Raw genomic sequence first — 26,496 nt, 5'->3', positions numbered from 1 at the left:
GTTTTTCTTCTTCAAAATAATTTTGACTTAATATTATTCGACTTTATTTACATGACAACATATTGCGACTTTTTTTCAAAATGTTTTTTTTACCTTTTCAACACAGTTTTTTTTTTTTTTCAAAATAATTCCGACCTTATATATATATATTTTTTTCCCAGAATACGAGCTAGTGCCAGTATGACAAACTAGGTGCAATTGTGCAGCTTTGGACGTTTTAACTATGGAGAAAGAAAGTATTTGGGTGAGGGAAGTGGAGGGACACTGTAGGTGTTTCCCCATTGGTGGAGAAGGTGGACGTGGTGACGCGGAGCCTCAGCGCCTCGGGGTCATGAAGGAAAACGCGCCGGTCCGTCACCTCATGTGACACTTCACGCTGACACTTAATGAAATGTCCAGATCGATGAATGATCCCATCCGAGCCTCTGGAAATGAAAGAGATCACTCACTTCCCTTAGTTGCCGCTTTGTGCCCTTCCCATTTCCCTCCTGCACCGGCGCTCCACACCGCCCTGCTGGTTTCAAGGAATAGTTCTGACTTTTTGGGGAAAAACCAAGAGATTTCCTTTCTTGCTGAAAGACCGATTAGACTGAAGGGATCCACAGTAGAAACTTTCCACTCAACCAAACGAGACTGATTCAATTGAGCCATAATTCCATCTGCTCTGTCAGCATGCAGAGAGCCGCTGAGAGGCAATCGAAACGCTCCCTGTCAGCTGCCCAGTCTAAAATACACAATTAATACACTTCATCATATTCAGAGGTTGAGTAAAGTGTGCACTTCTTAAGTGTTCTTCTTAGATGGGTGTTGAAACTCTAATTACCGGATGAATATGAAAATCCATAAACGTGGAATGGGATGCAGGCTCGGTAGCACGACGGGCCAGACGGCGTCTAGACTCCGGCTGATCCGAGCTCGCATCGCGCTGGAGCCGCCGTTGGGACTTGGCGATGTTGTGGGGTTCCTATTGATTGCTCTCAGCTCTTGCAGATGCTGAGTCAACAACAAAACAATGAAAGACGGACTCCAGAATAAAGCCCTGCATTAGATTTGCTCTCAAAGAGCAAATGCTCTGGTGGAGAATGGACCCCCTCCCACCCGCCCCCCAGTGTATGAACACTCTCCCGTCTTAGCTAGTGGTTGTACTTTTAGGAGGTTTTCTGAGGCGAGGGAAGTTTACGCAGTCGGCCCTCCCACGCAGGTTTTACAATTACGTTTCAAAACTTTTTCATAACTTCAAACCAATTTACCTTTAATCTAATACCGTAGTGTAGTACAGATCAGAGATTTGCACGTTCCTTATATGCAAACCCTGAATTTAATTAAGAATTCCAGAGGTAATTTGACTAAAAGTAAAATGTAAAAAAATAAGTTTGTACCACGCACAATCTTCTACATTCACTGAGAAACAGAGCTGGGCAGGAAAACGCCAGGAAAGCTTATACTGCGAGACAATCAAATAGAAAAGCTCGGTAATAAATCTCCGTCTTGTGATAATTCAATTTGAAGACCACTGGAAAGACGGCAATTCAACTGAATGTTCATTTTTGACGACGCACTCGCTGGCCGCTTTGGATTTAACTGAATTTGTTAGGTGTGTATGTGAAATGTAATGAGGCCAACTCCCTAAACGGTGGGATGACAACGTTTGATTGATCTGAGGGGTAAGTGCTCCTGAAAGTCATTGAAAAAAGAAGAGAGATGAAGACACACACACACACACACACACACACACACACACACACACACACACACACACACACACACACACACACACACACACACACACACACACACACACACACACACACACACACACACACACACACACACACACACACACACGTGTCCCAGACCATGAAATGGCGTGAAGGCGCCACAACAATTTAGAAGCCCTTTCTGAAAGGTGCCACGTTAATGCCGCGTGACCGCACGATCATTACCAACTGACATGCTTCAGATAAGACCGTTTGACCTGCAACAATAAAGCCACTACGGGTCCAACCTGGGGTGGGGAATGGAGGGAGACCGGGGGGGGCGTTGGGACCCTTGACCTTCCACAACACGGCAGAGTGACGGGCGTGCTGGGAAAATGGCCCATGATGCATCTACTTTCTAGCTTCAATGGGGACGTGGCGATCAGGCTGGACGAGCGCCGTTCTTAAGAGTCATTCCACGTAATTAAAAACCCAGTGGCCGCACATTCCTATCCTTGTGGCGGTCTAATGTGGCCATTTATTTCCCAGAGATGTGACCACGCATGGCCGGCTGTTCATCTCCGCCGCGGAACACATGCATGCGAGCTTACCCATCGTTATATTGTTGTTAAATATTAGAAACGATAAGCACCAAAAACACACCAGTGAGAAGGAGACTAGTGGTTCCTGTGATGCTCCCTTTGAAAGGTCCATGCGTATTCGACCAGTCCTGCATTTGAATGCAAGGCGCGTTATAAAAAAGGTGCCTCCTAACGAGAAACAGATACCAGTGTATTTTCCATCAAGCTGGGTTTCAGATGTGCATTAAGTCCAAATATATAATTTGGGTCTAAAAGTGGGTTCCAACGAATCGGGCGCTAATGCGTCATGTTTGTGCAATTGTTCCAGTCGATTACAAGTTATCAGAAGCGAGCAGAGGGAGGGAATACAGCCCATTAAGCTGCTTGGCGTTGACTAGCTTCTGATGTTTACTGAAATGGACTAATCGACTGCACTGTGGTAAAAAACAAAACAATCAGAGTGAAAGCCCAGGAGAGCTGGCGTAACGTTGCGTCTGCAGCACAACCTTAATGCGGAGAGTTTGTCTGGTCTTCTCAAAAAAAAAAGGTATAGACAGACCACTCATCATCGAAAAGCAGGGCCCCCGGATCCGCTTTAATTGGAGCGGCTGGACGGTCGATGCTTCGTGCGAATGCAGACCCGTCTGCCGGCGGGTATCGATGCGACGCGCATTCCCCAGCTGGAGGGGGAGAAGAGATGGGGTCGAAGCAATGAACGCGCCATTTGAGGTCCGTCCATCCGATTCATCAGTCAGATCAACAGGCACGGCGGCGCGTAGACGCGGCGGGGAGGCTGCAGAGCTTTACACCCCCCCACCACCGCCCCATCACCTTTCTGTCATCCTCATCCCAGCGGCTACTGGGCATGCACAAAGACAATCCATCAATCATTGCAGCGCAGCTCTCCGGGGCTCACTCCTTTCTGGCAGAAACAAAGGCAGTTTAGCATAATTTCTATAACTATATATGCACTGCATCGTAATGGGAAGACATTAGAATCCTTCCCACCCTACTTTGCCAACTTGTGCGCTTATCACGCAGCAACAACTGCACAGAGAGAAAGAAAGTGCTTTCTGCTGTAGACCATTACTTTACATTTAGCGGACGCTTTTATCCAAAGCGACTTACAATAAGTGGATTGAACCATGAGGGCACAGACACAGAACAACAAGAACCAAGAAAGTAACATTTCTTCAAGAAAGTGAAGACTGATGACCAGCGGAGGCAGCAGTGTGGGTCAATGAAGACCAGCGGAGCGGTTGCATTTTGGATGAACTGCAGAGGTCGGAGGTCAAAGGCACCTCGAGCCACCAGGAGGGAGTTACGATAGTCGAGGCGTGAGATGCACACCGTTGACCAATAGCACGGTTTTATTTTTCATTCCCCAAGGAAGCTGAAGAACTCATTCATCAGTTTGCACCAGACGCAGTTCAGACGGCCATTATTCAATGGGGACGGAAACGTGCGATATATGCTGACACATACATTATGAAATAATGGAAGTAATTCTACCACAGGAATAGAGCAAAGATATAAACCGCTATCTATAAATAATTTAAAAACCCTGTTCTAGATTTACTTTTTTTGCCAAAAGAAGCGAAAGGGGAGCTTGCGCCGTGCGCCCACGTATCACTTGCACTGAAACACTCGTGGCACGGCAGAGCTTCGGAATAACGACAACGCAAAGAGCAGCAACCTGCTTGTGGCTTCTGCTGAAGCAGCTCCTCGGGAGACGTGGTTTACCTCGGCGAGCACGCGAAAGCCATTTGCCTCAAGGTTCCCTTTCCCCGGAGCAGCAAGTCCGATGTTAATAGAATATCGTTTTGCGTTTCAAAGCGGGCGGCCTCTTGTCAACCTGCACTGCGGCCTTCACGGCGCAGGTTAATGCCGCTTTCGTCCTCGCAAAGGAAAGATCCCGAGCATCCCCTTTGAAGCAGTAACTACTCCAGGCAGAAGTTGCTCTTATGACTTTAAAGATCCCGTCAAGGTCTTGTGATGGATCGACGTTGGCGATGCAGGGGAGAGGAGGCGTCCGTGTGCCTTGATGTCGGAATGCGAGGCGGCGAGACGCAGCGGCGTTCCGCGCAGATGAATGCGCGGGGGGGGGGGGGGGGGGGGGGGGGCGCGTGAGGACACGACCTGTCCGTTGACGTGTGGAAAAACACCAGCGATCGGTGCTGAAACAACAACAACCTGGAATTTACGGCTTCATAATCAGACAATAGATATTTAGTGACGCCATCAACAGCCCGCGGCCTCGGACGGTCACAGAAAAACAGACTGCTGATTTAGCTCACATGCACATGCATGATTGACTTCATAGGAAAACGAAGTGGGGTCTTAATAATGGATGAAAGGAAGGCACTCGGCATGAACCACATCCGTGTGGTGCTGCACTTCCAATGAACCCCGTGTTGTGGCCCATGTTACGGGCCTTTGGTTTTCTGCTTCTCCGGGGAGGGAGTGACGGGACAAGAGACGGGGGGTAGACGCGCTGTGTGCAAAGGGCAAGCAGAGTAAAGCCTAGTTTATGCTTCTGCGTTTTCAGAGCGACGCAAGGGACACGCAGACGCAAGAGTCCCTTGCGTGTCCCTTGCGTGCTTTTTCACACCTCCTTGCATGCGTCGACCCATTATTCTAGCCTCCTGCAGCCCGCAAGGCTGCGATTGGTCTGCTGACTACATCCTTTAGTCTCACGGAGTCTCACATTTCCGTTTACATAGCACAATACCGCCGTTATTAAAACGAAGAATGTTTACGAGAGAACGGATCAGATTGAAGCGCTTTTGTCGGAAGAAATGCGTAAATATGACCGCTTATACAAGCTGTCATTGGCGGACTATGAGGACGCGCGGATGGCCTGTTGTTCTGGCGGTGAATTGCTTTGCAACACACGCAAGACTTTAGAACCATGAATTGAAACGAGTGCGGCGACGCAGAAGCATGCGCCGGCCTTAACCATGAAGGACTGAGTTGCCCACGCGGGCTAATGAAACCATTCTTCCTGTTCCCCCAGAGAGGTTTCCCCATCACCCCCCCCTCCACGATTGACCTACCCCCAGCTTTCCAGATCTCGACAAGCGGGCTAAGCCACTGCTTTTAACACCTGATCCAGAAATATCCCTTCGAAAAAGCTTCTCGCGTAACTTTCTGCACGGTTCAAAATAGTGCAACTCATCTCCGCGTCCCCCTCCCCCACATCATCTGGATGTCCCGGGCGACTCTCAGCTCCAGGCAGACAGAGAACCGGGATGGAAGTAGAGGAAGGTGGCACGGGGGGGGGCTTTCGTTATGATGCTGCGTCACAATCTCCCGACGTAACCGACTGCGCGATCAATTAGCCTAATGGCTGCCTCGCCGAGGCGCTCCAGGTGAGAACTGGCTGTCGATGTCACAAATTAATCACCTCAGCCAGTTAGCCTAATTAATTAAGCCTCTGGTGGGGGCTGATAACGACTCTCCAGAGAGCTTCCAAATTGCTGGTCCGCATCTGTGACATTTGGCGCAGGAGATAAAAATATACAGCTATAAGGGGTCATTTTCACCCTTAAAATAAGAAGGTCGAGCTCCCCGGATGACCCAAATATTAATTCGTTGTTAGACATTTACGGTTTGATGTGCAATATCACAATCACTACTGTAGATAATGCACGAAGCGATAATAATGAAATGCAAAGTTGTACCCAATTGAGTGTCAAAGATGTTGAATTAGCTCTATGGGAATTAAAGCTGTAGTTATTGACTGTGGTCCTGTGTGTGTACTGGGTAGAACATCTATTGACATTAAAAAACATTTTAAAAAAGAATCTCTGAAAAGCTACTGGCACATGTCCGACTCCATTAGCTCAACCTGCACTGAATTATTGATGGCGGTAAAATTAACCAATTCATTAAATATGGCCCCCCTACCATTTGGCTGCTTTTTCTCCTGGCTTAGCAGATGAAGTGCAGTGATCTCAACAGAGAGTCTTACAGTATTAATGGTTGCCAACGGAGGCCCTTGTCTCTCACGAGGGGGGGAGGGGGGGGGGGGTTGGTTTACCCACGCAGCAGGGGGTCCATGAGGGACGCTCCAGTGAGGGACAAGCGCCACCTTGTGTTGGACACTTGTACTACACACACACACACACACACACACACACACACACATTCACCCCAACCTCAAGCTGAGTCACAAAGAAACGGCATCGGCATTAATCAGCAAGACAAGAGTTTGGAGAATCTTTTTTTTTCAGTCTGTTGATATGTTACTACTCGTGCAGAGTGTTCCACCTTCTGCCTCTCACATGTCACATGGTCGTATCTGGAAGTTTCCTTTTAGCCCCGTACCATTCCCATTATTTTGTCCAGGTGGGAGCCCGGTCTTCAGATCACATGTAAAAGCTGCTTATCGCCGATTTGTTCAGGTAACAGCCTCATTAGTCTGCCCCCCTGTCCATACCTGGGCCTCCCTTCAGCCTTCGGCACCTGCCGTTTACCACAGGTGGGCATGTAATTGCTCTGTGGCGTGGTCATGTTCTGAACGGTTAGAAGAGAGCCGCTTGGCTAATGAGGCTACTCGCTGTGTTGCTTCTCCACTTCTGAGGAATATGTTCCTATGCGTGTGTGCGTGTGCGTGAGAGAGCCGGCAGGTGTGATTCGCCACATACATCTGGTATGTTGTTATACAACACAGCTGCTGGCCAATAGAAGAAAGAAGAAAACGAAACAAGGCGAGTAACCGGCAGCCAGCGCCCGAGTGAGTGCGAGTCTAACAAAGTTAAAAACATACTCAATTATTTGTTTGAGCTGCAGGTGTATAAAAAAGTAGATGTACATTTGCACTCAACGCGTCCCGTGCGGGTTCTGGGCGCCGATCAGCGCGTACGTCGAGGGCAAAGCGTGGATACTCACTGGTGCTGCACTGTTTGTCGGCGGCCTCGCCCAGAGCGCTGCTGCTGGCCTGCTCCTCTGCTGCAGCCTGGTGCCTCCTGGTTGCCACGGCGGCCGTCAGCGGCGTCGGCTGCGCCGGCGTCTGGAGGTCTGCGGGCGCCCACAGAGGATCGGTTACCGACAACAGACAACGCTCTTTGCGCGTGCAGCTGTGTGCGCGTTGGAAGAGAAAACACTTCAGGAACGTCCTGCCGCCCGGTGAGAGTGCTGGTGTGTCCGCGGATGTGTGTATAAACAAAACGACGAGCACAAGTCAATCAGGGCGAATATTACCACAAGACCCAGAACAATATCCTCAATGTCAGGAATGAAAAGCAGGAGTGGGGCGGGGGGCATCTCAACTCTTGACATCTAGTGGTATAGCTTTTTGCCCAGAAATCACAGTTCCTTTCATCTTCTGACCCCCCCCCCCACCACAAGAGGAAAACAGCCGGCATGCGGGGGCCGGGCTAATTGGTGGGTTTATAGAAGGACATTGACGAGAAGATGAAATGTTTACACTGCCTCACTCCTCCCCTCAGGCGATGGATGCATCATTATTATGATGATGGCGATATTCGGCCGTCACACCACTGCACATCTCTGCCATTTACCTCGTGCTCCTGCAATAATAATTCAGCAGCCTTTCTTCTGAGAGGTGCTTCCTCTTTGATTCGCTTCCGGTTAGAGAGGAAAGGAACCAGGCCTCTGAGGAGTGATTCAAACCACTGAGGATACTTTAGATCACGTGTTGACTGACGAGTGAAAGGTCCTCGTGTGGAGTTGCATTAATACGCGTATGAGCTTTAAGTGTCTGAGAATGTCACTAAAACAAATAATGACGGAACAGAAATGATGATGATGTGCGACTGTCTTCTTTTTACTCTGGTAAAGAACAAAACAACATAGAAAGTGAAGCTGCCTCGTTATGAATACGGAAATGTGTAAATAGCATTTCAGTTTTGTAACAGGAGGAAACTTCTGACATTTAGACTGCTGTAACAACGACACCATCTGCAGATTACGCGCCGGCTTAGGATGGATCTCAATAAATGTGAGCCGTGTGTGAAGTGTGACGCATTTTAGAGTTTTAATCACTCGGTTTGCGCTTGTGACATACAGATGAATATTGGAAAACAACACAAAAAAAGACTGTAAACATTTAACTTCTGGGTGATTATTTTTGATTTTTTTTAAACCTACAGGTTTGATTTAACAATTAGATATGCCATCAAATTAGCTGCCCGTTCTCAGAATATATTGGTACTAGTGTGTTGAATGCACTGCACACATCATAAGCTCTGGGCTTACATGGATTACAATACACGAGGACTGAAGTGTGAGGAACTGTGAATGCATATTGAGACTTGGAAGCCGCCTCTAATGAGGGTGAAATAAACATGTTCATGTGCGGGGGGGGGGGGGAGACATGTTTTCATGGTCAATCAATAAGAGAAGAGAAAATGTATGCGAGGGGCTCATTTATTACTGACTCGGGTATTGAACGTGTACTCCTGGGTCAGTCTATCCCCGCGTGGACGAGCACAGCATCCGGACTACGAGTAGATATCTGCCTCCACGTTTAAGAATGACAAGTGCCTGGAAGTCAATACTTAGAAGTGTATCGTTTAAGGAGACACTGTACGAGCACAAGCCTAATCTAAAGTTACCCTAAATGCAGTGAGTGGTGCTGGGGGCTGTTTGGTGAGAGCACAGAAGGAACCGCAGGAAGTGCTGGAGCCTCGGGCATCGAGACTAAAAAAAAAAAAAACGGACTCCACCTCCATCGAGCGCCACTGGGCAAGACTACAGATTAATTTATTCCCCCCCCAGAAAGCAGGTTTCTATTCTCTGAAATAATCTATCAAAGCTTTCTACACAAAAGAAAGCAGAAAAGAAAAGGAAAGTGGCTGAACAGGCCGGGAGCTGCACACTGGGCTCATTATTCAAGTGAGCGAGTATTGGTCCTAAATGTTTATTTATTTGGCTTAACAAATGAGGCTTTTCACTTTGGTGTTATTAGTATGCTAAATTAGGCTGCTTTACCAAAAATATACAGAACACAACCTAGTTTCAGATGAGAAATGCAGACAAAATAATGGGTGTTTATCAAGTAACCGGAGCCACCAACGTTTATGAAGTACGGAGTAACTAAGAGAGGAGGTGATCATCTTCCTCCTGATAACTGTGCCGTTCTCTCGCAATGGAAACCGTGTCAACTGCTCCAGCAAAGAAGACGGACCGTACACACGACTCGGCGATGGGAGACGTATTTTCAGTCTGCTCAACTTACAGAACTCTTTGTCTCCAAGATGGGAAGCTGACGTTGTATTTTAGTGAATGATACAAATCCGTTTCATGTTTTTATTGCGTATTAACAGACAGTTGCCACTCGTGTTAAGAAGGATATTTTCAAGCCTGGACATTGATCCCTGGCTACAAAGCGTTGATGTTGTTCATCATTGTGTGGGTGTGTGTGTGTGTGTGTGTTATTTAAGGAGTACTCAGAGTCGTTTCCTTACCTCTCTTCCTGCGCGCCTCCTTGATCTCTTCGCACATGCGGTCAAACTCTGGGTCCAGCTCGGCAGCAAATATGGCGTGAGCGGTGTCCTTCAGGCTGCACGCCCGGTGCCTGATGACCTTGTCTGGGAGAGGAGGACACAGTGGAACAAGACATCAGTGTTACTGGCTTGCTGTGATTGACATCTCTTCAGCCGGGCAGGGTTTGCCGTATAATTACAACAATATTTGCTCTTTTAAATACATGTTTTTTTCTTCCCTCTATTTGGTTTGCAGTTTAATGTCGCATGCTCTCCGCCCCCCCACACCCCTCCCATCATGTATGGAAATGTGAGGCAATGTGAGTCGATACCCATTCCACTGTACGTGTGAGAAAAGGATCGTGGCATTTTCTCACAGGTTGAATGAGAGGATACGGTTGGCTTTGGTGAGAAGCGTTAACAGGCACAACTTGAGCAACGCACGAGAGCCTTGATACCAACACTTACGCAGCACAGACACGCCGGCCGAAATGCAGCACGCTCCTTACACCTCGGCCACTCGTACGCCGCGCCTCCCTTAGATGTACCGCAGCATCATTAAAATCCCCCCTTTTTAATCCACGGAGGGAAAATGGAGACGGAGCTGAAGTGGCAGACTAAAAGCATCGGCACTGTAAACAGACTGCCTCTCATTACGGAGGGGGGAGGGGGAGGGTGGGGGGCAGTTCAGGCAGAGAGGTCGCAATCTGTCCGCTTCCTTTGGTTTAATTGGAGGACGGATGCCTAATTGCAATGAAGGCCATTTTTGTGTGCGTTTCTTTCTACTGACAGAGCAGGTCCAAGTGCATTATAAGTGGGTGGGTTTGGGGGGTGTCAAAGGCCAGGTGGGATGCCGAGAGCTCATCAGAACTCTTTTGGCCCTGAATGACCCTCCCTCCCCCCCTATCAACAACGTCGACATTTCTACATGTGAACGAGGTCCTTATCACAACTCGCCTCGAGCGATAAAAGACGCATTAGTGGCAGCGAGTCGCATTGTGGAGCACTGATATATCAGCCTTTTTAAAACGTGACCGAGTTATTATTTAGTGATGTAGGGGGGGACACACACACCAGGAAAAATGGACATGATTGCACATGGGGGGACGGTGCAATGAAGATAGCGCGAAGGACAAGGAGAGACGGATAATTTTTTTTTTTTGAGCCGGTGAAGAATTTCCCCAGCAGCCTAATCGTGCAAGGCCATATTTCCCGGGAAAGGCGCCGGCTGAGAATCTTTGTTTTGTCTTCTTTATTAACCTGCCTAATTGCATTTTTTTCCTTCCCTTTTAGTGTTTCATTTGCAGACCCTGTATTCCAACAAATGACCCTGGCCCCCCGCCTGCAAACACAGAGATATGATTTATTAATTTGGGCTGGCAGATAATTGCTTCCCATCAGTGTCAGGCAGCTACATCTTTATGGGGGAACAAAGCAGGTAAACCCACAGTGCGAGAATCTAAGCGGTCATAATAATTGAAAGTCCAAAGCAGGTCGTCTGTATGCAGCTTTCAATTACCATCATGCCTTTTGTTTTGGAGGATTAGAATCTAGTAAAAAAAAACAAATTTTAACTGCAACAAGCTCTTCAAGTATCCTTCCCATGTTTTATATATTATTATTTTTTGCTATACATGCGTCCCACTACCTATCGGCTTTTACCGGTCATGCCAGCAGGTAGACATTTAAACAATACATAGAAATCCAATTCAGTTTTGGAGCTACAGCAAATAGCAGGCCTCTTTGTTTGCGTTGCGTGTGTGCCGTCGTCATGGAGCCCATATTTGGCTTTGGAAAAGGTGTAAGACGGTTGGGAGGTTGATGTACACATCGGCTGCAAGACAAGAGACAATTACATTTTCATGCATATATGCACTTTGTTTTGTTTGAATTTTCAAGTTGAAGAAAACCGTCTCGAGGTTCTATGATTTGACTGCCTGGAAGCCGTTTCCTTAAGTCATTAAGTGTTGAATCTAATTGCTTTTTACCCACAATGACGGCCTAATGGAAGACAACAGTAACTACACAGACACATGCTCACACGTATTTGAAAGACTCCAATGTCGACGTATCACCATGGGAACATCAGAGAAGTGTGACAGCTTGCTTTTCAGTACACACTTTTAGGGATAATCTCTTTTGAAAGTTGAGTTAAAGGAGTTTCTCGACATTTGAGTGAATTCACTTAGTTGCTGTTGTGAAGGACCTTGAGTATCACCCCTCAGGTTACACAACACGACACCGTTTTCCCTCCCGCGGCACATTGGGGTCACTTCCAAACTAAAGGAATGGACGTCCACAGTTTTCACCTTGACGATTTGAGGACAGCTTTTACTTTCGCCATCTTGGTATTTGCCAAAAGATGTGAATGGTAATTGGACTGTAGTTCTAAAAGCGTTTTTATACTCTTCTGACCCCTCAAAGTGCTTCAACACTACATGTCATCATTCAGACACTTGGCTTCCATTATACACAATGGCTTCCATTAGACATGCAGCTACATCTTAGAGAAGAGGCACTACTGACTGTAGTGCTGCACGCGACCTTCAAAGTGACATGTGACTTATGAAAGCATCTGCTTCTTCACACACACGGGTTGGCAGACAAAGGCCATTAAGTTGGCATACGCTGGGACTACAACCTGTCATTCCCTTGTATTGGCTTGCGTTCTATTCTCCTCAATAAAGACACAAAATCTTTTCTATTTTAGCATAAAAATGTCGGTTTCTATTTTATTGTATTTATTAAAACTTCATAGATTGTGTGCACATACAATCAAGTACACGTCTGATACAGTGTATGTGAATTGTGCAAAATGAATTTGTAAATTGCATTTTGTACATGCATGTGCGTGCGTGCATGAGCATGCCAATGCAATATCAGCCCTCACCTCCAGGGTCCTTGTCAGGATTGTATTCCAGAGCGTTACTGCAGATGAGGTCAATGTCCCCCAGGAAGTCCTTCACTCTCAGGTACTGGTGCGTGTCAATCTTGGTCATGGCGGTGGACAGGTCCATCGGCTGCCGAATGACCTCCAGGTAGTCCGACACCTGACACGCAAAGTTCATTTTAAAAACAGGGTTACGGTGGTCTTGGTCAAGAGCGACACTGGGGCTCCTTCGTCTTTACCTCGTCAATGTCCACCGGCTTGCTGAAGATGCTGAAACGTTTATCGGTGGCCAGGCGCTTGGTCACGTCCCTGAGAAAGAGCCTGAGCTCCCGTAGCGTGTTCTCCTCCTGCTCGGCCAGGCGCCGCTGCTCCTCTGTGGACAGGACTCTGGGGCCGGGAGCCTCCGCCGCCGGCAGCACCTCCTCGCACCTCCCTGATGGAAGCCAAGCACAGAACGCGTCTTCATACATCTACACGGTGCAGACGAATCGCCACCGGGGGAACCCAGAGACTAAGCGAAGAGCGTTTGCCCGTAGCAACAACAAGCAACGGCCTCAGCTACAGGCCAGGACACCACTCTGTCTGCACCAATGAAATACGTAGAACTCAACCCTGATCTGTTGTCTGATCTCAGACCGTATCCTTTCATCGTCATCGCAGACCAAAAAATACTTTACTTACAGGTTAAGAGCTTTCCCGAACAAAGGTATTTAGAAATGAGTTTATGAAAAGCCTCTGGAATATGACAGCAGAAGTAGAGGCACCAGTCCTCGCCCCAGGCATCTGCCGGCATCGTTAGGAAGTTCACTAGAGGCGATCCAAACCCTGATTCTAGTTATGGCTAATAACAGCCGGGCCCCTCACAGCAACTCCTCACAGCAGCTGCTCACAGCGGCTCCTCTCGCTGCTTATTCAGTCCGGCTCCCTGCTGGAGGCCAGAATGCCGTCTTATTGAGGCAGGAACCCCTGAAGAGCACCGGGGCGAGTGCAGCCGGGGACCCCCTGCCTGGCATCAATGAATGCCGGGCCACAATTTCCATTTGAAAGCCCGGGTGGAGCGTTGTGTTGTATTGAACCTGAGCGTGAGGCGAGGGGACCACTCAAGGCAACGGATGATATTCAGAATAAATAATGGCTTCACGCACGAAATCAAAAGTGATATTAAACAGATCTGAACTGGTAATACCTTTAACTGCAGTGTGAAAATATGACTCATACAGCTCAAACACTGATGAGCTATTTGTAGTCCACCAAGCCCTCCTCCAAGTACGTGTACTCCACTAGTACCTGTGCTCCTGAGGCGCGGCGGGGCCCTGGCTGCTTGGACCAACAGCAGGTCGGAGAAGAAGCTCTTCCTGTCCTCTTCTCCTGGAGCGCTCAGCGTCACCACCTCCCCGTAGCTCCTCTGGAACATACTTCTTAGCTGTGGGTTAAAAAAAAAAAAAAAAAAGAAAAGATTCAGTCCAAGATTCATTGCTATGCAAAACAATTTAAAGCATAGAACAAGCTTGAAACGCTGGTTTTACTGATAGAACAGTGGGTTCTGTGCGGGAGGTTTGTGTCTGAGGTTTCCTACATAACACACTGAATGCATTTCTTTCAGCTCTTAATTGCAGCTCCTTGAAGAAGTTTTAGAATATTACATATCATTTCATCAACCACTGTCTTCTTGAACTGATTACTCCACTCTGTTTGCTACATAAAAGACAGCGTGGAGCTGATTGTGCCAGTTTTCGTCGGCTCTTCCATTAACAAGAGACCACGCCTGGTGCTTAGAAGTTCAGGATTTCATTAACAGAAAACCTATTTTATGTCCAGGTTAACTGCAACAGTGATTAAAAAGAAAAAAGGCTCTTAAGCCATTTCAAGGTCACATGATACCTGATCGAAGCAAACTTCATTAATGATGCATCGCCTTTAAAAATGCAGCCGTTTGAGGACGGGAGCCAGCACACATTCTCAAGCTTTCAGACATTTAAAACATCGACTGGAAAAAATCCAAAAACAAAGCTTTGTTTAAAGCTCGGCACGTAGAGCGAGATCCATTTCTCCTCGACTGTTCTGTATCTGTTGTATTATTCTCCAAAGCGCCAGAGGGCGAACCAACAAAACCAACTGTGAAGAATCGAGAAGACAACGATTGTAGCCCAGAGATTTGTTCCAAGACTGAAGGTGAAACCAAAATAAATCCATAAGCAAACTTGTACAATGCCGAGGAGGAGTTGTGATTATCTGTAAACTAATATCGTGTATTCATGGAATACTGTGGTGCCTTCGAACAAGTCCTGCAAATAAGAAAGATAAGAAATAAAAGCATCATCAAGAAGCAAAGAGGTTTAATATCCTGAAAATAAATTAGGCTGCAAATATTTACATTTTAAGACCTCCCGTTTCTAAAGCATCTATTTGTGGGTCACGTGACCACACAGTAGTGGACAAATTCATAAACCCCTTTTTTCAGCGACAGACTTCTAGTCTGCATCTACACTGAGCCACGGGGGGCTACAAGGGGCTTCACGGTGGAGCTCAAGGTTGCTCCCGACAGGAAGTCCTGCTGCTGACTAAGCACATACTTTACGCTCGACCCCCCTCCCCCCTTAAACTCCCCCATCTGTCTTTCACATCGATCCCCTCCCTTACCCATCAAGTGTTTGTTCTTTCTCTCCACCTTCTGTTCTCTTGCTTATCCTCTCTCTCTGGATTTTGCATCACTGCCCCAAAAAGACAGGAGGGGGAAGAGGGGGACTGCGGGGGGGCCAAAGGGTGCGAAGCACACAGCGGGTAATCATCCTCAGTTTTTCTCATCATGATAAAAGGCTGCAGGGATGTTGACACGCGGAGCGTTGGAAGATATGTGGGGATAGAGGAAAGCTTAAAAAGTGTGTGGCAGAGGGGTGGGCGGGGGGGCGCGTTGGGGCCTCAGGACCTTATTGTGCATCAAGATGTATGAATTCATTACAATCTGGTTCTCTGACTACATTCCCTTATTTAGTTTTTGATATTACCGTTGTGTTTACATAAAAATGTCACCAACATTTCAGCCTAAGTGGTGCCTGAATAAACGGGGGGAGGGAGGGGGGGTTACTACCAAGACCGCAGCGGAGACAGTTATCCTTCCAGTTATTACTTTTTTTTAATCATTTATTCATGCTGGGGTGTTTTTAAGCTTTTATTTTCCATCAAATGCCTTGATGATGTGATGCATCACAAGTAAATTGCTCTTTGACAGCGTGTATTTGCATTATTATGCTGTTCGATCATATCAGTGGCACAAAATGGTCTCAAAATGACAATGATATCTTTTGTTACAGCGTTGCTTTAAACCACATCTTGTGTCTATTTCCGGCCTGCGGTGTCGGCTTTGGCTGGGGAGGGACGCTGTCTCTTCCCTGCTGCGGTCTGGAGCCGAGACAGCAGCAGCAGTCGCTGTGTTCTTCGGGCCAGAGAGTGAAACAAGGTTTATAGAAAGGGCCAAAATTACCAGAAGCTGCCCCAAACCAAAAAGAAAAAGTTCCTCAAAAGGCTACTGGGCCACTATGATCGTGTGATTCACAAAACTAAACGGGATATAGGGCAGATCAATGAAGGAAAACAACATGCTTAACATGCACACAGCAGAAATCGCTCACTCAGCGAATAACCTGCAGACCGTACGCTGCCTGGATGCCCCGGGGCCCGGCCCCACTGGGACCCCGGCAGCGTAGCGATTTTCACAGGCAGGATCACGGGGAGCAGCGGTTGTACGCCCGTCCTCCACATAACCAGAAACTTCAGAGCTGCGGTTTGTGTTTTTATGTGTGAGCAAATAGCAAGTGGTGAAACCAAAAGAAAGCAAAATAACCATTAATGGAAATTACTCAATGATTCACAGCAACAGCAACAAACTAGTACAGCATCTCCAGCAGAGGCGGCGGGAGTCCACTATCGGGGTTTGGCAAGAATATTTGTATAAGCATTTAGGTTTGCTTTGAAATGGCTCTTTGAAAATGAGAAAAGATTGTGTCTTCTCACAATGCAACTAAAGAAAAGTCAAGAAAAGAACTGAGGAACGAGTGTAATGATGCAACTCCAGCAGAGCATAGCACTAGAATGAGGACGAAGGCCAACGGGGCCTGAGGACAGTCTGCATATGCTCGTGCCGGCTCCATATGGACCGGTGCACACCATTCGTCACATCGTGAGCTCGCCGATTCTCCAGGCTACGCGCTACGTGTTCAATGGCCAAAGAAAAGGTAATTTAATGAATAAAAGTAATTGCCAATCCTACGTGGTTTCAGCCAGTCACCCAGCATGTAATGAATAGCAATCTGCCACGAGACGCAGAGGCGGAATGATACCTCCACTTTCATACTGCTAATCAACAGAAACATGGTGGAGCGAAGGGAAGTATACAGCCTCGGTAAATAGCAAGAATTACACGGAAATATCAATCACACGATACAAAGAATGACAGGGAAAGAAAGAAAAACCACAAGAAGAGTAAACCAAAAGGTGGGGGGGGGGGGGTGTGACAACTACACAACAAAAGAGCCTCAGTGGGTTTAACAGCGTGAGGAAACTCCAGAGAAGAGCGAGTACGAGCTCTCCTTGTAGCCCATAAATGAACAGAAAACAGAACGCACGTGTCCTGGGGTGAAGACATCGTACTACCAACCCCCGGATCTAATTAAAGCCCTTCTGTTGCCCCACTAGAGAAGAACCTCTCCTTCTTCTTCGTTTTTCATTCTCCATTCTCCAATTTCCCCCCACTCTGAATCAAACCCGCCCTTACAGCCTGACCCTCAGCAGGTGGCCTGACGCTGCTTTGGCTTTTGGAAAGAGAATAATAAATGACAAGGGGCCGGGGGAAGGATCGGAGGTGGGGATACCCACGGTGAAAGGTAGGCAGCGGGACAAATCACAAGAAAAGGCAGACGGAGCCAGAGTAGATAAAACTCAAACGCAAAATGACCTTGACTGTGACACCCGGTGTGGGTCTTCACTGTCGCTGCCGAGCGCCAGAGGAAGAAAGAAAACCCCTTTGAATCATGCCTCCAATACCATAGAAAAAAGACACTCTTCTCTCACATAATGGAAGCAATTCCACCAGCAGCCTTGGGTAATCATAGGAGGAACCAGGGCCAGGCCTCCAGGTGCAGATGTGAGCTCAGGTGCGAGTACGTTGTGTTCTCACCTCTTCTGACAGCTGTGAGTAGTGAGTCTCCGCCGTGGCGAGGATCAGAACCGGGCTGAACGAGGGCACGTCCTGCAGCAGCGTGAGGAAGGTGCTCTTCACGGTGTCGCTCACCGTCTCCCACCACTCGGAGATGTGCGGCATGAACACCACGCTGGGCACGCTGCGACGGGCCTCGCGGAAAACCTGCAGCCACACGCGTAGATTGAGCACAGGACGTGATCATCATCATCATCATCATCATAATCACCAAGGACCCACCACATTAAATATAATTTCTTATATTCTCTTTATATCTATTTGTACGAACTGTGTATGTACGCTGACACCAACAAGCTGAATGGAGAAGAGAAGAGCTGGAGTACAAATTATCAAAACCTAAGAGCCGATAAGGACTCAGTCTCTCCAGGTTTTCAACCACCTGTGCAACAGATGGTCGATCGTGCGGGATATGCATAGTGTGTGTGTGTGTGCGCGTGCGCGTGCTACCTGAGCACAGGACTCCTCCGGCGTCTTAGCGCTGACGGAGTAGAGGGTGGGCAAATCCAGGCGGTGCACCGGCAGCTTGTCCAGGTGGTGCAGCAAGGCGGGCGCCACGTGGGAGCTCTGCCCCGAGCCCGGGGGCCCGGCCAGCATCAGGCGGGGTCGGTATGCTGTGGGCCGCTGCAGGGCGGAGCTGAGGAGGGGTCGATGGTAAATAAAAGTCATAATGTCATTCAGACGCGGCGGCTTGGACGTCCTTCAGCTCAGGTTGTAAAGACACACTTGATACCAAGTTAATAACCTCCGTCAGTGCAAACGAGCAGAATTCTGGAGCTATTCGCTCAGTTCAAAAACATTTTCAAGGACCCCGAAAGGAGAGCGATCAGAGGACAATAAATACAGATTTATTTCACTTCTGATCGACACTTGAACTGGAGCAGAAGCCACTCTGCGCTCAAGTGACGGCAGTTTAAACAGAAAATAAGAATAAAACAACAAGCCGAAAGAAAGTTAAAAAACTGGCACCATATTGTGTAGACTCTTTCCCCTCGACCCCCCCGTCACGTGGACACGCACAGGCTCTGCAGCGTGAGCTGGGCTGTTGTAAAAGGTTCACACGTGTACTTTTACTGCGGCTCCTGCACAGAACTCGTTATGTGTAAGAGCCACACGTGTGCTCTGAACTCCTGGAGAATTCTGAGAGCTTCCAATGTGGCACCAGGGAGAGGGGGGGGGGGGTGATAACGAATTAAACAAAGCCTGGCTTTGAGAGCACTCGGTTTCTACATCCATAAATCTATAAATCCACACGTTTGCCTCCAGCTCTTTCTTTTGTATACGGCACATACCGTTAGCAGCAAAAAGGTTTTACAGCCTTCTGCACAACTTAATAAACTAGATCCTTGATAAGTGCTTAATGGCTTCAACGGAAAAGGGTCCCAGTAAATGAAAAGCCAAAAGTCATCCAGCTGAATGGAAAAAGCCAACGCTGTTCTGATGCACCGCTTCTTTCATCCACTCCTGTGATCGCCATAGCTCAAGAATTTCAGCCAGCGGAGACGATATATTTTTTTTGAGGTCTTATAATGAAATGTTCACGCGTTATGCCTTAAATTAAATTTCTTCGGTTTTTCCTCGTCTGCCACAAAAACTGAGAACTCAATAATGATTAAATTTGGAATCTGGAGACAAGAGGTGGCAGTTAAAGATTAATAAATCTGTATTCTGTTGCAATAAATGTTTTGTGTGAGCCTGGTGTGTCACCACGTTCTTTAGAACAGACAGAAATAATAACATCATTAATATATCTAAATAAATGTGTGTGAGTTGTTCTGTTTCTCCTGCGGACTCACGAGGAGAAGTGGAGGAAGGGCCTGTGCGTGGGAGGAGAGCAGAGCGGAGTCTTTGGGGATGCAGTGGGCGGGGCCTCGTAAATGGAGGCGGAGCGTTCCTCATTGTCGTCGTCGCTGTACAAGTCGTCTTCGAGCAGCTGATTGTCACCGCCTGGCACAGAAAGAGAAGCCCCGCTTGAGGTTATTTAGGGCAGCGGCGGAAAAAAAAAATACCCTTAAAAGGTTTGTCTCCACAAAGTGGCGTCCATCGCGGACATTAATGAGGTCATTTCTCTAAATAAAGTGACGATAAAAAGGAGAGCTGGCTTATTGGGGGCGCGATGTAATGGGCATTTAAAGCAACCTGTGCCATTATTGGGTTCAACTCCCGCCAGCATTCCCCCGCTGGTCAAGTGCTGCATTGAGGCTAATCTGCTGTAAAGACTCGCGTTGACTGGAGGCGGAGGGGAGCTATTCATGTGCAAGCGGGATGACTGGTTATCCGACCTCCGCGTTCTCTGGGGGCGCGCTTCATCACACTTTAGGTTCCGTGTGTGAGGGTGATACAAAGCATTTCCATGATAAGGTGAGGCGGGAGGAAGAAGGGGGGGGGGGGGGGGGGGGTTGGGGGCGGGGTTAGAAGCTACTACCGTGTGCGTTGTCCCTGTCGGCGCACTGAGCGTGGGGGAAGACTCGGAGCAGAGCTTTCAGCACCAGGGAGAAAGAGCCTGCCAGCAGGGGCCTGAGGGCGGGGGACAGGGCTCGGCCCGGCGGAGCCAGCGCCCTCTGGGAGGCCGGCACGATGGTCCCGATGGCCTTGCTGAAGTCGGCGGGCCCGAGGACGATGGACGCCACGTCCAGCGTCAGTTTGACGCTGCTGCCGTAGATCTGCGGGTAGCGGCGGCGCAGCGCCGCCAAGGTGGCCTCCGTGCAAAGTGCTTTGATGTCGGCGCCGCAGTAGCCTGGGAGCAGAGCAAGTACGCACAGGTCAGCTGTTGATTTGTTTAATTAGATGACAACTTGAACTGACACTGGATAAGGAAAAGGTGGCGTGCGAGTTTAAGGAAAGGCGCCGCGCTTACCGACACATTTTTCCGCGAGTTCATCTACAAATGGCTCGGCCAGCTTGGGATTCCAGTCCCGCGTGTGAATCTCCAAGATGTGCTTTCTGGCCTTGTGGTGGAAAGAGAGAAAGGAGAAGACAGAAGGACGAGTCAGCAGGAGGACAAGGAGGAGGCGCAAGTTCAGTGTAGACTAAGAAGAGCATGTCCAAAAAAAAACAAAAAACTGGCATGGTAACAAGTGCAACTGAACTAGTGGCTGCCACTAACAAACAATGTAGAAAAATAGATTGATTTGATGAGTGAAGAAAGAAAAAAGGCACATCAAACAAATCAAATCAAAATCACACAATAAATAGCATAGTTGAGAGAACATGTTTACTCACCGTAATCTAGATCTGACCACAGCAAGAGAGAAATCAAAAAAGGAATCAAGTGCATGAGTGAGCTCAACAGTAGGGCCAGCTAACATTTCAGCACAACACGCCTTTCATTACAGAACTCATGCGGGGTTCCTTCTCTGGGACTGAAGGTGAATGTGTGGCGTTTTGGATTTGGACTAGTGATTCCACCCGGGCTTTGAGTGCTAATGGTCCCACTGTGCGGACAAACGAAGGTCCCCTACCCTGAGCCTCATCTGAATTAGTCACATGACCGACACACGGAACGTGCTTTCCTGCATAGTAAAAGATTAACAAGTCCCCACACCTGCGAGTTTGCGATTTTGTGCAGGTTGGACTTTTGAAAGCAGGGTGCCGTCTGTTAGGCATTCAAGTAAAAGATCGCTCCAAGAATGAAGAACATCGGCACATCCACTGAGGATCAATGCGCAGCTAAAAAACGTCCATCTTGAACGCGACCCGGCTGCGTCTCACCTTCTTGTCGGGCAGGTTGAACAGAAACTCCCGGTCAAAGCGTCCGGGCCTCCTGAGTGCCGGGTCGATAGAGTCAAGTCTGTTTGTAGCACCGATGACCACTACCTCCCCGCGACTGTCCAAGCCGTCCATCAAAGCCAGCAGAGTGGAAACGATGGAGCTAGACGCAGGAAAACATCAGCGACATATAACATAAGAAAACTATTTTATATTTGATTGAGATTGGAACGAAATCGACGTCCAAATAAACAAGACATTATTTCTGCAAATAGGAAAAAGAGCTGGTCTATCAAGCATGCATGCAGATTGAACAAAAACAGCGTGGGGCTCAAAAATATCAACAGTTCCATTTCCATTTTGACTAGATTGCTGTACTTTCATTTACCCGAGCACATCATTTATAAACGCAGGCATGAGCACGATTCAAGTTTTAAATAAACATCTGTCTAGAATTACATTTCACAGACCAAAGCTCCATTTCCACGAGGTTCAACTGCAAGCTGTGCTTGCATAATAGGAAACATCCTCGCCTGCAGTTCATGCAGAGATGCTCTAGAAACCGAACAAAATGGATAGGATTTACTACTGCTATTGTCATGGCAACTCAAAAGAACACATATGGACTCATGTGCAACTGATGGGAAACACCCAAATCCAAATCCAATTTCTGTAAAAATCAGAGCTGCAGTGTAGTGACAGTAGTTTTTCACCCCAAGATTAGGAAACCTGCTCCACCTATTGGCAAGGAAAGTAACAGCAGTAGAACTGTAGGCTGCAGGTGCACACATGCCCACATGCACGCCAGCAAAACCAGTTGAAGGCTGCACCGATGCACGTCACATGTGTGGGGCAGAGAAAAATCAGCCTTACCTGTGGATCTGGTCCTGCCTGCTGGAGCGAACAGGAGCCAAACCATCGATCTCATCAAAGAAAATGATGGATGGCCTCATCAGGTAAGCCTGGTCAAAAGCACACACAAGGAAAAAATGAGTACATTTTCTTGAAACGTGATGCTGCATGAGGACGTTAAGTCACGATAGCCGCGTATCACCTGGTCAAAGAGCAGGCGGAGCTGGCGTTCCGATTCCCCCACCCACTTGCTGAGGCAGTCGGCTCCTTTCCTCATGAAGAAGGACACCTTCCGGTCTCCCTGGCTGCACTCGTTGGCCAGCGCCCGGGCTACTAGGGTCTTTCCGGTCCCCGGGGGGCCATAGAACAAACACCCTCTAAAAAGGAAAGGGAGATCAAATGGACAGAGTTGATGAAAAAGAAAGCCGCTTTGAAATCATGGATCTGTGAACCAACAGCAACGTTCAAAAGGCCTGCAGGAAAGTGAGCAACACATGTGTGATCAGATTTAATATGCTCTGTTTTTGTATTATTACTCAAATAAAAGAATTCCAAAACAAATAGAAACACATTTCAGTTGTTCGCACCTGGGGGGCTGAATCTTAAACTTCTCAAAGATCTCAGGATACAGCAGCGGGAAGACCACCATCTCCTTCAGAGACTGAATGTGATTACCGAGGCCACCCACCTGGTCAAATTTCACCTGAAAAGAAGAAAAAAAACATTCCGTTCAAAGAAGGGTTCTTCCTTGGGAGACAAATTTGTGGTCAGACGCCGCTTTAAAGCGGTACTTGTTCCCCCCCACCGAGCTATCGAGGTTCATGGGGTCCACGTCCGCCAGGCTGGCTCCCACTTTTGCTCGATCACGCAACACCCCACTCGTCAGGTCTTCTGAGGTCAGGTTCATGGGCAAACACCTGCGGGGAAAAAAATGAATGCAACTGACATGTATTGATCCAGATGTTCATTATTTTAAAGTTCCTTTTAGGAAGATTTACCAGGTAAGTGCATTTAAAATCAGGAAGAAGGCGCCGGCCTTTACCTGTTCCGGGCTCGGGTCATGCTCTTTCCTTTCCTCCGCTCAAAGCGCTCCTCATCAGAAGAAGAGGTGGTGTCACTGCTGTGAATGGCGTGTTTCTTCACTCTGGCGTGGTGAGACAATCGAGATTCAGTTTCACGCCATTACACACAGACCCGTTCCTGACTCAGCAGACACCAATGGGTGCGTGAAAAAACAGGTTTTAGAACCACAGCTGAGCTCATTAGCGAAGGTTGGGGGCCACGCTTTGCGAGGCGTTCGGTGTCGGAGCTGAGTCGGACGTTTCACTCATTCCTACCAACCTTATATGGCTTCTTCTTGCTGGGGATCTGTGGGTGTCAAAGAGTGAGGGGTTGCTCTGTTTTCTGTTCACGGGTTCTGCGAAAGCAGACACAAGGCGGCTGGTTATTACAGACCAAACCTGTTAACTAAAAAGGGACAACAGGAAATAAAACGCCGCTAAACGAAATGCGTGTACAAAAGGTTTGAATCTATAAAGGATCAGCAACTACCGATAGGTGGGGCCTCATATCGCTGCACCGTCTTCCGCTGCCTCAGGTTGTACGGTCTGCCGTTTTCCTCCCCTGCCTCCTCTGCTTCATCCCCTTCGTCATCTTCGTCCTCTGCATCCACCTCCCCTTCCTCGCCGTGAGAATCTACAGTCACGAGGTGCAGTTTCAAAATGCAGATTGTTCAACTAAAGTAGACTACACGCAGGAATTCTGATGTTTCAGTTATGATGAATTTAAGGTGGTTCACTGAGTAGTAGAACGTTAGTGGGGAACTGACCTTCGGTGCCTTCCTCCTCTTCATCCTCCTGCTCATTTTTGCTCAGGACTTTGTGGTGTGTAGGCATGCTGAAAGTGCTCCTGCGCATGGATTTCCTGCGCTTCACCCGAGAATACATGTCCAGGTTTTCCTGAAAACAAACGGAGCCCTCTCTTATTGTCACAAATAGTCACACAAGATCACCCGGCCTGGGATGGGGACAGGGGACCTGTCCTTTTCTACCTCAAGGTCGTGTGCTGCAGCCGGAACGCACTCACCTCCTCGGTGTCTCCGGTCCACATGCGAAGCCGCTCCACCTCACGGTTCTGCCTGATGCTGCTGATGTTGTCCATCTCCTGAAGAACAGCCTCAGCAGTGCTGCGCGTGCACACACACAAGAAAACAGAATATGGCAAACTGAAGGTACCTTCACAGAAGACACACATGAGGAAACAATTCCTACTTCATAGGAAGTCTATGATCTATAGAATGTGCTGATCTTCATCCCTAACTTGAGAGTATTCATATTAGGTTAACAGGTGCCCTGAATATACTGCTGCACTGTTCAAATATGAGGGGTACATGGTATAAAACTGACGTATTGAAGAATACTCATAGTACAGAATGCGCAGTATATACTGTTATACTAAGCTTTGTATAAGGAAGCGGACCGGCACAACATGAAGCTAAAATCTAAGTATAAGGAGTCCAATTCAATATGTTCCAAGATGAATTCCCCCAAATCCCGCTTCTGTTGTGTTGTACACAGTACTGCAAAGGAAGGCGGTGTCAGCAGAGCGACATGTAGCTACCTGTTGACCAGCTGGTCAAACAGCAGGCTCTGATTGAGGTGTTCAAATTTGCTCTTCTTCCCCCGGCAGCTCCTCTTCAGCTCCACGTGCCCATTCATGTGAGAGTGATCTGCACCTCCACTCTGCTCATTCCTGTGACTCAGATGGGCTGCGGCATTGACAAAACTTTCATTAGAAAGAGAGACAATTATTTCGTTGTGCGCTTCTCGTGCAAAGCGTTTGACGTATGGCAATTTAATAAGAGGCAAATTGAAGAGAATTGCATTACCGTGTCCATTTTGCATTATGCGAGACGACAACCTAGAAGAAAGAGAAAAACAAAGCAAAGTGATTAGCCGCCAGATGACACGCCATCCGTCAGAGATGCTCAGGTTTGATGAAGGCGAAGGCCGGCAGCTGACCTGGTGCGGTAGGTGGGAATCTCCCAGCTGACCCTCTGGCCCTTGGTCTGTGGGGACGGCGAGGTATCGCTGGAGCTCGGCTCGGAGGCGGTCTGCCGCCGCGTCCGCTTGGAAGGGGGCGCCAGCCGCGGACTGCTGGGACTGCTCACATCACTACTGGCCTCCTTCTGTTGAACGAAAAAAAACAAAAACATGGATCACACCAATTTAAGACAGAAATGTAAAAATCAGAACAAGCAAAGAGGATGGCGCGTCACACCTCGTGACAGCCTTTCACCAATATTTTGCATAAAACATCCCCCCGTCAATCCCTGTATAAACCCCAGAATATTAAGCAACTAGCAAGCAACCATGAACAAACTGCTCTAGTAAGAAATCCCATCCATGTCAACATAAAAGACGACAGCAAGTGCTTCAAATGGCAAAACCCAGAGTAGAATACGACGAGGCGAGACACCTCGAAGGATTCCACAAATCACAACAGAGCACCCTCGGCGCACGCCCTTGATCCTCGCGCCCTTCACAGCTCAACTTCCCCGCCGATATGAGAGCATATCTCACTGTTGTCGTAGACAACTGAGTGCGATGCCTGCAGAGACGCTGTGTCTGTCTGACAGCCTGACTGACTGATTGGATATAGATACAGATGTGGGAGCAGTGCATATTTGTACCAACAGTGAACAAATGCACAGCTGCGGATCGATGTTTCAGCCTTCATTTAAAACCTTTTCCCAAAGAGTCACAAAACTATGGTCAACATTGGGCGGAAATAGTTGAGCATTAAGTTCATGAAAAAAAAAGCAATATTATTGTGCAATGACATTGTGAAAGTGTTCGGTGCATTACTCTATAGCCTGCGAATCACAGATCACATTATCATGTGTCCACAGTCAGGAATTACTTGAATGTCAAAAGTATAAATCCTCTCCAAACAGCCCATTAGGACTCGACCGTGTGCTATTGATCATCTATAATTTATCTAATCGGGGTTTGTCCTCGTTGAGTGCATTAATACGGGTAAATAATGCGGAGACACGGGTCCTCTGGTCCTCGCATTACCTCCGTGTTTACATTGTGAGACAAAG

The 26,496-nt window shown here is 47.9% G+C and overlaps 1 protein-coding gene across 2 annotated transcripts in view; it reads right to left on the bottom strand.

Moving 5' to 3' along the window:
- The window catches only part of atad2b (ATPase family AAA domain containing 2B), a 46,303-nt gene that overhangs the window by 18,736 nt on the left and 1,071 nt on the right, over positions 1-26,496 (bottom strand). For both annotated transcript variants that reach the window (XM_040160823.2, XM_078093552.1), the window contains exons 2-24: positions 25,412-25,578; positions 25,279-25,310; positions 25,011-25,158; positions 24,477-24,576; positions 24,220-24,349; positions 23,943-24,086; positions 23,733-23,808; positions 23,434-23,535; positions 23,197-23,308; positions 22,979-23,094; positions 22,594-22,768; positions 22,413-22,501; positions 21,543-21,702; positions 20,689-20,779; positions 20,257-20,568; positions 19,628-19,778; positions 18,282-18,468; positions 17,793-17,978; positions 13,907-14,042; positions 12,859-13,052; positions 12,620-12,779; positions 9,712-9,834; positions 7,172-7,300 (exon numbers count right to left, since the gene is read on the bottom strand). In XM_040160823.2, the coding sequence (XP_040016757.2) occupies positions 7,172-7,300; positions 9,712-9,834; positions 12,620-12,779; positions 12,859-13,052; positions 13,907-14,042; positions 17,793-17,978; positions 18,282-18,468; positions 19,628-19,778; positions 20,257-20,568; positions 20,689-20,779; positions 21,543-21,702; positions 22,413-22,501; positions 22,594-22,768; positions 22,979-23,094; positions 23,197-23,308; positions 23,434-23,535; positions 23,733-23,808; positions 23,943-24,086; positions 24,220-24,349; positions 24,477-24,576; positions 25,011-25,158; positions 25,279-25,310; positions 25,412-25,578 (3,220 nt within the window). The remainder of the gene's footprint in view (positions 1-7,171; positions 7,301-9,711; positions 9,835-12,619; positions 12,780-12,858; positions 13,053-13,906; positions 14,043-17,792; positions 17,979-18,281; positions 18,469-19,627; positions 19,779-20,256; positions 20,569-20,688; positions 20,780-21,542; positions 21,703-22,412; positions 22,502-22,593; positions 22,769-22,978; positions 23,095-23,196; positions 23,309-23,433; positions 23,536-23,732; positions 23,809-23,942; positions 24,087-24,219; positions 24,350-24,476; positions 24,577-25,010; positions 25,159-25,278; positions 25,311-25,411; positions 25,579-26,496) is intronic.

This window comes from Gasterosteus aculeatus, chromosome 18 (genome assembly GCF_964276395.1).
Source record: "Gasterosteus aculeatus chromosome 18, fGasAcu3.hap1.1, whole genome shotgun sequence".
NCBI classification, from domain to species: Eukaryota; Metazoa; Chordata; class Actinopteri; order Perciformes; family Gasterosteidae; genus Gasterosteus; species Gasterosteus aculeatus.
This window is presented reverse-complemented; position numbering and strand designations above follow the sequence as displayed.